The sequence below is a fragment of the Stylophora pistillata genome, chromosome 11 (genome assembly GCF_964205215.1).
Source record: "Stylophora pistillata chromosome 11, jaStyPist1.2, whole genome shotgun sequence".
Taxonomy (NCBI): Eukaryota; Metazoa; Cnidaria; class Anthozoa; order Scleractinia; family Pocilloporidae; genus Stylophora; species Stylophora pistillata.
This window is the reverse complement of record NC_142529.1, coordinates 12,115,612-12,127,915: the sequence shown is the minus strand read 5'-3', so window position 1 is coordinate 12,127,915 and position 12,304 is coordinate 12,115,612. Positions and strand designations below refer to the sequence as shown.

The 12,304-nt window shown below is 39.8% G+C and overlaps 2 protein-coding genes across 2 annotated transcripts; one reads left to right on the top strand and one right to left on the bottom strand.

Annotated features, from left to right (window-relative positions):
- Positions 1-545: 545 nt before the first annotated feature.
- Positions 546-3,328, bottom strand: LOC148720083 (uncharacterized). Its single transcript, XM_088739344.1, has 2 exons — positions 2,940-3,328; positions 546-2,582 (listed from the first exon to the last, which is right to left on the bottom strand). Exons 1-2 carry the CDS (start codon positions 3,059-3,061, stop codon positions 1,298-1,300), a joined length of 1,407 nt encoding a protein of 468 aa, XP_088595470.1. The 5' UTR covers positions 3,062-3,328; the 3' UTR covers positions 546-1,297.
- Positions 3,329-8,197: 4,869 nt separating this feature from the next.
- LOC148720082 (melanocyte-stimulating hormone receptor-like) lies at positions 8,198-10,620 on the top strand. Its single transcript, XM_088737337.1, has one exon. It carries the CDS (start codon positions 9,020-9,022, stop codon positions 9,989-9,991), a length of 972 nt encoding a protein of 323 aa, XP_088593463.1. The 5' UTR covers positions 8,198-9,019; the 3' UTR covers positions 9,992-10,620.
- Positions 10,621-12,304: the final 1,684 nt, after the last annotated feature.

Below are 12,304 nucleotides of genomic sequence, written 5' to 3'. Positions count from 1 at the left end.
GTGGAGTTAAAGCAATTGCATGGGGACAGGACAATGAGACTGAGGCCCTGAAATCCTTCACCAACATCACAAACTTTACACCTGTACAGACCGGCCTTTGGCTACACGAGTCGGGAGTTCTGGGTGCTTCCCCTGATGGACTTGTGGGAGACGACTCGGTGATTGAGTGTAAGTGCCCCTACACACATCGAAATGCGACAATCAAGGAAGCTTGTGGGCACAAAGACTTTTACTTGGAGGAGAAGGAAGGGAATTATACGCTGTCTACCACACATGTTTACTGGCATCAGTGTCAAGGCCAGATGTTCCTGACAAAGCGCAAATTCTGCTACTTTGTTGTATGGACCACAAAGGATAGTGTAGTTATCAAGATTGAACGAGATGAATCTTGGGAGCACAATATTACTATCTTGAGTGATTTTTACTTTCATCAACTATTCCCAAAGATTACCGAGGGAGAACTTTGAAAAGTGGTGCACAGATGCTGGACATAATCAGAGTGGGGGGGGGGGGGGGAGTGGGAGCTAATGTAAATAGGCAGTAGCTAATGTTAAAAGGTATTTTTTTAAATTTCATACATTAATTTCTTAATATAACATTACATATTCTACACTCAGATAGAGACACAAGATAAAGAACCCACATTTTTCCATTTAGCATAGTAACTTAATAATAAATTACATTCTTCCTGAAAGCAAGCTTAAACAATTTTTTTTTTGCAACCAATGGCTACTGGTAGCTGGTAACACTTATCCTGGTTACTCAACAGGGCCCAGGTACATAAAACTTATGCCACACTTAAGTAGGCTTGCATAGCAATGCAAAGGGAAGGGGTGAGAGCCAAAACAAAATCCATGCAGCACAGGTTATTTTTTCTGACTACCTCTCACCATCCCTTAAGCTAATTGAAGTGTGGCTTTAGTTTTATACACCTGGACTCAGGCTCCCAGCTTCACAGACACAAAAGTAAAACCTTTAAGCCAGCACGACTTTCACACTTGGAACTACTGGACGAAAGAATTCCATACTGGTCACATGCCCCTGACCTGGATTTAGTTGAAATGACAGTTTAAGAATGTCACTGGTTTTCATTATAATCTATTTTCACAGAACACATAGTAGTTTGTATTAATGAACATAAAGGAGATGAATATCAGAAAAATGTAAAACTGACCACATCATATTTTTGACCAAAGCTATGTCAATACCATTTGATCTGTTACAGTAGGGCTTCTAGTAATACAAAAATAATATTAAAAACTCATTGTACTATAATTTAGTTGAAAAAAAGTTCTATTCAGTCAAATTCAAAGTCTTCGCAGCCATCCTTGATCAATGGATACTGCAAATTAACAAGAGCTGAGCACAGTTGGCATAGCTTGTCAGCATGGCACCTCAAAAATGCTGGGATGAAGCCAAGGATGCGAAAACTCTTAAGTCTTGCATTTGCACGCTCTACGTGGATGCGACATCGAGCTATTGATTTTGTCGCCCTTGCCTCACTCTCTGTAAACTTTCCATTGTTGAGAAATGGTGGTATGTTCACTGAAACACCTCTTGGAACTACATCGCTGATGAGAAAACCTTTGTCTGCCAGAACAAGATCACCAGCACTCAAATGTTTACAAAACCCAGACTCTTTAACCATGACCTTGTCACTGACTGAGCCAGGAAAAAGATCACTAACATAGGTTATAACTCCATTTGGGGCAACCCCTATAATGACTTTGAAAGAGTTCATTCCCCTGTAGCTGGAATATGTAGCATTCTGCTGGGACATGAGCTTAGGTGCAGCAATTTCAATGTCTGTACAATCAATCACAATGCGGCAACTGCTGTACTCAGTGAAAGAAGATGGCAAACACATCTTGTCCTTTTCTCTAGATGGCACAGTTGTCATGATGTCTTTGAACAGGAGAGAATGCAGAACATGGACAAAAGTTAGTACTATGTTAGCAACAGTTGCAACACTGCATGAAAACAACTGGGCTAAATGTAGATTGGTATAATTTTGTTTCAGTTTCATCAGAGTGATAAATATCTGGTCCTCAAGTGTGATCGCCTCAACCTTCCATCCAGCATAATAGTTTATTTCACCCTTGAATCTTGAAACATATCCCACAACAATATCAAAAACATCCTTAGTGGGTAGACCTGTCTCCATCCGTATCACCTCAGGGCTCAAGCTCTTAGCAGAGTAGTGTGCACTATAGTAACTTGACACTTCCTTGTGTTTAGCAAGTTCTGTTGAAGTCATATCAAGCTCTATTGACAGCAGAGCTTCTTTGGAACTTGTCTTTTCCTCTTGTGAGCATTCAGTGGAACATGGTTCAGAGTTCTCTTTAATCTCTTCAAGCACAGATGCTACAGTTGGTAATTTCGTGGGCTCGGCAGACACTTTCCGTTTTTTCTTGGGGGTAGGTGTACTGGGAGGTGTTGGTCCTGTACCTGGCAGCAAGTCCAAACTATCAAACAGCTTGTGCCTGTTTCTGTCACTGATGGTTGGCATATTTTCTTTTCGCCCATCTTTAAAGTGACAACTGCAAAGTCGCGAATGTTTGCTGGGCTTTCTATCTCCTCTCCTATAACAGAAAAAGACAGAAGCAGTTACTATACTTGCGCTTAAAAAACCCAAAGTTTAGTTGGTCACATGCTTAACCTTGTAGTCTAAGACGTGAATGCGAAGCGAGTATTTCTCTGAGCTTGTTACTTAATACTAGTTAGTGTAAAAGCTTTGATACTCACAACTATCATATAGTTTTTTAGTAACTAAATAATCTTAGATCAAGACTGAAGACAAGGAAAGGCAAAGCCGCGAGAAAAGAAATAAGACAAGAAAGAGAAACAGCTAATCGTGAATCAGTTTGAGATAAAAAAAAACCAGCTATTTCTAATCGATGGTACAGCATCGAAATATATATTTTTCGAAAAATACTCACCTTACAAATGATATCCACTTATCATAGAGTGTTTTATGTTTTTTCTGGTCTGGAAACGAAAAGAATCGGCAGCAGTGGCTTTCAGATGTGTGATTGCAATCTGGATGAAAACACTGGCCCATCGCAAACTTCGTCTCCGTGGCGTTTTGACTCGAATTATTGCTCACCAGGTGCTTTTGTCCGCTTATTATACTCTTCAATAGTAAGGCCAAAGGTTATCTTGATTCTCTTTATCTTATTTCTATTATTGGAGGATAAAATGCGCTATTATAGCTCTTGAAGTGTTCGAGGTCAACGACAATGTGTCACGCTAGGGACGCCATATTGGTTTGTTTAGACCACAGAATTCCGGTGCTATGGAAACGTGACGTAAGCACTTTAGGACTCTATACCTGTGGAATTTAGACTGCCGGTTTGAAAGATGAGCTTTTGTTCAATAGTTTTCCGGCTTTCCGTGCTACCTAAGTGTAAGGAAAGACCGCAGATTGCTATGTGTTGCCAAACAATCCAAACGATCCATTAAGATCACCGATAACTTCACTTGCACCTCCGCCAATGTAATCTATTGCATAACTTGCACTTATTGCAAAAAGATTTACATCGGCGAAACAGGCAGAAGACTAGGTGACCGATTCCGAGAACACCTTCGCGACGTGGAGAGGAATGACAAGGACACATCGAAACCAGTCGCTAGACATTTTAATTTACCTAACCATTCTAAGCAACACATGGCAATCTGCGGTCTTTCCTTACACTTAGGTAGCACGGAAAGCCGGAAAACTCTTGAACAAAAGCTCATCTTTCAAACCGGCAGTCTAAATCCCACAGGTATCAACGAACGCTTTTCATTCCACTAATTTACTCGTGTTTTTCTCGCTGCCATGTTCCCACTAATCACGTAGCTCCTTTTTCTGCCTTCAAAAGCACACACAACCCACAATTCCCCTATTCGCTCCGACGAAGGGCTAACGCTCGAAAAGTCAGCTTTTATAATCGTTGCGGTAGCCAATTTACCATTTCAACTTTGTTGATATACTCAAATTATTTTTTTACCCCCACCGACGCAGCCCCAGACAGTTTCTTTAGAAACTATCAGCCTTTATTAATATATAAACAGTTTTTATCAAAGAAAGAACTAAATTAAAAAATCCAGCCAAAATCTATGACATACCGTTTACCTTCATTTGAAAAATATAAATGTCCTCATTTTTAGTGCCACTGTCTGTGACTTTAAACTCTTCTACAACCTTATTTTATTGAGCTGCGCGCTAAAATTTAAAGCTATTTCTGACATATCCGTTTGTCATTTTCTTAGTAGCTTTTCAGACATTTTTTGCAAAATCTCATCAGTCTCGATCTGTGCGCTTTGTGTCAGAACAGCTGAGTAAAATTCGGATGTGTGTGGGAGTCCTTTTTTATTTTTTGCCAATTTTGTTCATTTTCTACTAAGGAAATTTATTTGCCATAGTCGATAGGGCCGCTCACCAAAATTAGAACGTGCGTTTTTTGCCAATTATTTATTTTCATTTTCTTGAGAAAATATCATTTTCGATCCTTTGTTTTGATCAAACCGTGTTCAAACATGCTAACAGCTAAATAACGATCTCGTTCACTTTTGGGCATATTTCATTCCTTTGAAGATGTTCTGAGTGATAAGAAATTGTCAAATTACAATCATGTGAATCAGCTTGAATATTGGACCGAGTTACACGTGCTGAACAGCGATTGTCCTGAATGCCATGGTCCATAATTTGAATGGAGCACAAGTTTATTCGGATTAAAACTCTATATTGTTCTGATTTTGTATTTGCGTCAGAGTTATCCAAATCGACTAAACGAAAAATTACTAACATCATAGCTTAGCCCCAACTCTCGAGGAGTTACAAGTGAAAAAAACTCCTTATGTTTTCCTTAGGAGTCACAAGAAGAAAAAACTATTTGAATTAAAATAAGATTCAGTTTCTTTTGCAAGATGATTTTTTAAATTCCTTTTTATTTTTTGCGCATTTAAATGAGTTATAACATAAAAAAAGAAACACATAACAAAAAACCACTATCAGGATTGAAAGTAGGGTACGAGAAGAAAGAAAAGGTAGTAGTATAAAAAGGGGGACACTAGTACACCCGTGAGCGAACCCTAGAACACTCGTGAGTAACTCGTCGAATGATGTATCGTCGAGGTGTTGTGAAGTTTTTAAATTCAAAACACTCAGTAGTATATTAATTGTGGGACCTTCCGGATGCGGTAAAACTTTTTTCACCACATCATTGCTCCTACTCCTCGTCTTCCCTCCAATGACTAGGGTAAGGTTACCCTATGGAGGAAGACCACGTGATCATACTCTTCTTAGATTCATGACATTTAGGAAGCATCCATTACTCCTCATCCTCTATTAAAATATCGTCACTTTTTATTCAATCACTCAATTCATTTAGTTCACAAGAAACGTTGGATAAGTATTTGGAGCAGTGTAAAGAACATTTCCAACGAAGGGTGGAATGCGTTTAGGAAACCGTCGAATTCAAGAATGTGAGAAATATGGAACCAGCTGCCTTCGTTAAGGATGGGCCGATACGGCTTTTTCGAATCGATACGATACCGAGTACGATATTTACTTTTTTCTATATTCCTCGATATCAAGGAATATATGAGGAATATGGAACCAGCTCCCTTCGGCCTTCGTCATCTACGCGGACTTTGAGAGTATCCTCAAACCAGCAATCTTGGTTGGAGTCAGCGCTGAAGAAGAGAAAAGCCATTAAATGGAATTTAACTCTACAACGCTGCTTAATTGTAAAGATACAAGGCGCAGTAAAAGAAGTAACACCTACCTTTAAAAGGTACCCATTCACCTCGACACTACCCAGCGATATTCCTAAACAAATTAATGTGGCCTATGAGAGATTAGTAGATTTGATTAATGGATATACTGAACGCGAATCTGAATGGATTTTGCGTGGAAACATGCAAATGGTTTTAGATGTGTCTAACTACGCCCCAGTGAAAGGAAGTAGTTACCTTCTACTCGACCCCTTCATTCGAAACAAGAAAGCTGTGGTAAATGTAAGCAATGGAGATCGGTAATGCTTCAAGTGGGCCATTCTATCATCTCTACATCCAGTGAAAATCCACCCGGAGCGACTTGGTCAGAAGGGAGGATTACTACCTTTAACGGCACTCATTCCTGCTCTCATTGCTAGGGGTAAAGCTGTGGGATTAGGAACGTTGGGTGGAGTTGCGTCGTTTGGAGCTGATTTATTAGTATTATTCATCAACTGTTACTCACGGGTGTCCTAGGGTTCGCTGACGGGTGTCCTAGGGTTCACTGACGGGTGTCCTAGGGTTCGCTGACGGGTGTCCTAGGGTTCGCTGACGGGTGTCCTAGGGTTCGCTGACGGGTGTCCTAGGGTTCGCTGACGGGTATCCTAGGGTTCGCTGACGGGTGTCCTAGGGTTCGCTGACGGGTGTCCTAGGGTTCGCTGACGGGTGTCCTAGGGTTCGCTGACGGGTGTCCTAGGGTTCACTGACGGGTGTCCTAGGGTTCGCTGACGGGTGTCCTAGGGTTCGCTGACGGGTGTCCTAGGGTTCGCTGACGGGTGTCCTAGGGTTCGCTGACGGGTGTCCTAGGGTTCGCTGACGGGTGTCCTAGGGTTCGCTGACGGGTGTCCTAGGGTTCGCTGACGGGTGTCCTAGGGTTCGCTGACGGGTGTCCTAGGGTTCGCTGACGGGTGTCCTAGGGTTCGCTGACGGGTTTCCTAGGGTTCGCTGACGGGTGTCCTAGGGTTCGCTGGCGGGTGTCCTAGGGTTCGCTCACAGGTGTCCTAGGGTTCGCTCACGGGTGTCCTAGGGTTCGCTCACGAGTGTCCTAGGGTTCGCTTACGGGTGTCCTAGAATTCCCCTTTTTATACTACTAAAGGTCACCAAACGCCCCTTGAGAACTTTGTCTTAGTGCGCATACCCGTGTCGTGGCGTAGGATATTTGCTTTAAAATTTATCTTATAAGTTATATAATCTGACCACTACAGCTGCAGGAAACTAGAAAAACAATGTAAAAAATACTCTTAACAAGAATTAGAATATGTGAAGATTTTCTTCGTAACAAAACTACTTATATTTTACCCATTGTTACGGAGATTCAACTTTATTGCAAGTGAGCTGGGAATTTTCCTTTAAGTATTGGAAAATGGCTGAATTGAAAATGGCAAATTCTCAGGATTCGGTTATTATTAAACTTCTCGAAAACTAATCGATATTTAGCCAAAAAAACTATGCAGCTTTTTGGTTTACCTTCAGGTCTATCTAACCTGAGAATATGGGCCAAATTAAATTTTGAGCTGTTGCCACGAAATGTTTTACCGCTGGTAATATTTGCTATTAAATACGTATAGTTTCCTATCTAGTAAATAATATAAAAGAACACAGATTTTTTTCCTAAGTACTAAATTAATCTTCATTACAGAGCCATTCTTTAAGGGCCTTTGAAAAAAACGAGGGCGAAAGGTCAATTTCAAGTGATGACACAGCGTTTATATAATTAATTTGCAGTATGATCCCTCAGTTACAAAGACTGAGGTTCTTTTAAGTTCATATTATGAGTAAAAAAAACCCTAAACTTCAGTCATCCCACTATGATAATCCACCCGAAACTGCTTCTACCGTCCTCATTCCTTTATTTTGAAGTTGTTCAGTACACACGGTTGTCTTTGGTGACCTACATCAGAAAATGTACGTTATTATCTTTACAGGGAAGACAGATGTACTATCTTTTTAAGCGTAAAAATGGCCAATACAAATTTTCCTCATACTAGACGGAAAATTTTGATAAAGAAAGTGAAAAAAGCATATTGCTTAAGACACTGGCAGAATATTGGCCACGTACTGGAAACTTGATAAAAAATAAAACATTGTTATAGAATTTTCGACATTTGACAATCACAAGAAAATGTCTAGTTGCACGTTTGGGGAAAATAACCTTTTTTGCTCTCTAAAAGCGAATTTTTGTAGAACTTTTAATTATTATTATTTTTTTTTACTTTATGTAAAAAAAATATTGAAGTGAAGAATCCATTTTAGAAAACACTTAAACACTATCAAGAGTTCACATGAATGCAAATAAGGAAAGACATTAAAACAATATAGCCTGAAAATAAGAGATGTTTTATTCTAATTCTGACATAGAGGGCACAATTAATAACGGCTGATTGGCTTAGACAGAGGGCATTTTGTCAATAGTTTTAACAATTTCCCCTGGCGAAATTGAAAGCCGAAGAAAGGGCTTAATTTGCCTCAAAATAGTCCGGCACAGCTATCAAATTTAATAACCCCATGACGTCATAACACGGTGATTGTATTACTTAGCGAGTTTTCGGAGGTCATCAGCTTTGTGCTTCAAATTGTGTAGGCGTTGTCTAACGATAGTTCTACGCAATTACATTAGGAGAGAGACGAACAAAATGTTCAAATGAGCAGCCTTTGGTGGTTCTTTGTGTGAGTTTCTTCTTGTTGATCAAATGAGATAGTCCAACGATAATAGTTTGTCTCAGGTATGTTTGTGCTCTTTGCCGTCACTTTTAAGGGAGTTGCGCATTTTTTGTGAAACATGTAGAAAATTACGAAGTTACGCACCAGCGTGCGTTTGTGACCTTCTTGATAAGAGAAAATGTTGCCCCTATACTATATTAGGTAATTTGTTTTATTCTGAAGTTCTCATCCCCTCTTTACAACCTTACGAGCTCAATTAGAGAAACTCAGTGGTTCTTCAGAAGGACCGTACTCGTGTATATTGTATACATTGTGTATTTATTATGACCCAAAAAGACAAGTCTGAATTTTATATTTTGCACGAACTGCAGCAGCTTGCAACCGATGCAAGCGGAAAAATTTTCGTGTTTGGAGGCCAAATCATCATTAGTTGGCGGAATATATATTCTCATCGTATGTAATCAATTAATTTAAAATTATTCAATGGATTCAAATATTTCTTTCTTTATTTGAGAAGAGAAGGTATTAGCTGTGAGGCGATAGGAACCACCTGGTGCAAAAGTCAACATTATGTTTGCTACTATGACATGAATAGCGAATGAGGAAAAACCTGGATGAAATCATGGCGAATTTAACTGAAGATGGAAACTATACGACAAGATCGGGAAACAAAGAGTTTTTATGCACCTCAGTGACAGGAGCTGCTGAAAAAATATTTATTTATACTACAAGTTTCCCTCTTTCCATAACTGCCTTCCTTGGGAATGTTGTGGTCATTTTCGCCCTACAGAAGGTGTCTTCCCTCCATCCGCCTTCGAAATTATTGCTCGGCTGCCTTGCTTTCACAGATTTGGGAGTGGGCCTCGTCGTGCATCCTTTGCGTCTTGGAAGTTATCTGTCATCAGACCACTCGAAGGCTCGTTATTACTTATTCATTGTTTATCATGCCACGGGTTTCGTGTTTGCTGGTGTATCTTTATTGATAATTACTGCAATAAGTGTAGACAGACTTCTTGCTCTGTCACTGGGACTAAGATACAGACAAGGTGTAACTGTGAGGCGAGTAAAGGCCCTTGTTGCGACTTTTTGGGTCTTAAATTCTCTCCTTGCCACCATAGCCTTTTACAGTCTTCGTGTTGCTCTGCAGATTGCCTTTACAGTGTTGTTATCATGCATGATCATCTCAACTTTCTGCTACATAAAAATTTACCGCACACTTCGCCTTCGTTGTTCTCCAGCACAAGAACAAGGTCAAGGTCACCAAGGAAAACCGACTGGAGAAGGAATTCAAGTGAACAAAGCGCGATACAAAAAGACGGTGTCCACAGCAATGTGGGTTCAAATAACCTTAACGGTTTGTTATCTTCCGTATGGTCTAGTCGGAGCTTCTAATACTATCACTGGATTGAATACGCCGTCACTTAGCTTCGCCGTGACTTTATCGACTTCTCTTCTGCTGTCGAACTCGACTATTAATCCATTCATATATTGTTGGAGGATGAGTGAAATAAGACAAGCCGTGAAGGAGAAGATTAGGCAGATCTGCTCTTCATACCACAAAGAAACCTAAAAGTCGCAGATATTGAATAGTCGAACTGTCTGATAAAAGGTCGATCTATTCTAATGAAAGAAAGAGTGGTGTTATCCGTTTTATAAATAATAGCTTATTACGTAAACATAAAATAACTAACATTCTCAGACTAAATTTACGTCCACTATGAAAGAAATGAAGTAAGACAACATTTATATTAACACTCAATCAGTTAAAAGTTAGGTCGGAATAGGAAAAGAAAAAAAGGAACTATATTTAGTAGATAAGGCCGTGTAAAACTTGGCTTGTAATTTGTAATGGTCAGTTAAAAAAACTTCTTCATAGTTCCTCAAGGAATATCATATCTTTAAGATGCACAACCGTAATAGCACGAAGGGATCTATGTGACAGTATATCTTTATCGTATATGTGCACGATCCTTCGCAGTAAAGCACTATTTAAGCAATAGTGAAAATCAGACCTGAAAAAAATTCAGGCCTGTACGGGATTCGAACCACTGACCTCTGCGATACTAGTGCAGCGCTCTACCAATTGAGCTAACAAGCCAACTGGGAGCAGGCCATCAGATTAATTCGACATAAACCCGTAGATGACAAATCAAACAACAAACATATGAAATACATATATATGAACTGCGGTTATGAAACGTATATTTGCACGATCCTTCGCAGTAAAGCACTATTTAAGCAATAGTGAAAATTAGACCTGAAAAAAATTCAGGCCTGTACGGGATTCGAACCACTGACCTCTGCGATACTAGTGCAGCGCTCTACCAATTGAGCTAACAAGCCAACTCGGAGCAGGCCATCAAATTAATTCGACATAAACCCGTAGATGACAAATCAAACAACAAACATATGAAATACATATATATGAACTGCGGTTATGAAACGTATATGTGCACGATCCTTGGCAGTAAAGCGAAGGTTCATCTACGGTTCATTTTTTTTCAGGTCTGATTTTCACTATTGCTTAAATAGTGCTTTACTGCGAAGGATGGTGCACATATACGTTTCATAACCGCAGTTCATATATATGTATTTCATATGTTTGTTGTTTGATTTGTCATCTACGGGTTTATGTCGAATTAATTTGATGGCCTGCTCCCAGTTGGCTTGTTAGCTCAATTGGTAGAGCGCTGCCTAGTATCGCAGAGGTCAGTGGTTCGAATCCCGTACAGGCCTGAAGTTTTTACAGGTCTGATTTTCACTATTGCTTAAATAGTGCTTTACTGGGAAGGATCGTACACATATACGTTTCATAACCGCAGTTCATATATATGTATTTCATATGTTTGTTGTTTGATTTGTCATCTACGGGTTTATGTCGAATTAATTTGATGGCCTGCTCCCAGTTGGCTTGTTAGCTCATGGGTAGAGCGCTGCACTAGTATCGCAGAGGTCAGTTGTTCGAATCCCGTACAGTCCTGAATTTTTTTCAGGTCTGATTTTCACTATTGCTTAAATAGTGCTTTACTGCGAAGGATCGTGCACATATACGTTTCATAACCGCAGTACATATATATGTATTTCATATGTTTGTTGTTTGATTTGTCATCTACGGGTTTATGTCGAATTAATTTGATGGCCTGCTCCCAGTTGGCTTGTTAGCTCAATTGGTAGAGCGCTGCCTAGTATCGCAGAGGTCAGTGGTTCGAATCCCGTACAGGCCTGAATTTTTTTCAGGTCTGATTTTCACTATTGCTTAAATAGTGCTTTACTGGGAAGGATCGTGCACATATACGTTTCATAACCGCAGTTCATATATATGTATTTCATATGTTTGTTGTTTGATTTGTCATCTACGGGTTTATGTCGAATTAATTTGATGGCCTGCTCCCAGTTGGCTTGTTAACTCATGGGTAGAGCGCTGCACTAGTATCGCAGAGGTCAGTGGTTCGAATCCCGTACAGGCCTGAATTTTTTTCAGGTCTGATTTTCACTATTGCTTAAATAGTGCTTTACTGCGAAGGATCGTGCACATATACGTTTCATAACCGCAGTTCATATATATGTATTTCATGTGTTTGTTGTTTGATTTGTCATCTACGGGTTTATGTCGAATTAATTTGATGGCCTGCTCCCAGTTGGCTTGTTAGCTCAATTGGTAGAGCGTGGCACTAGTATCGCAGAGGTCAGTGGCTCGAGTCCCGTACAGGCCTGAATTTTTTTCAGGTCTGATTTTCACTATTGCTTAAATAGTGCTTTACTGCGAAGGATCGTGCACATATACGTTTCATAACCGCAGTTCATATATATGTATTTCATATGTTTGTTGTTTGATTTGTCATCTACGGGTTTATGTCGAATTAATTTGATGGCCTGCTCCCAG

Bases quoted from the DNA above. Each gene is read 5' to 3' on its own strand.
- LOC148720083 (XM_088739344.1), bottom strand. From the start codon at position 3,061: ATGGGCCAGTGTTTTCATCCAGATTGCAATCACACATCTGAAAGCCAC. The intron at 2,583-2,939 runs GTGAGTATTTTT...TTTCTGTTATAG, and splicing joins AAGTGGATATCATTTGTAAG to GAGAGGAGATAGAAAGCCCA.
- LOC148720082 (XM_088737337.1), top strand. From the start codon at position 9,020: ATGAGGAAAAACCTGGATGAAATCATGGCGAATTTAACTGAAGATGGA.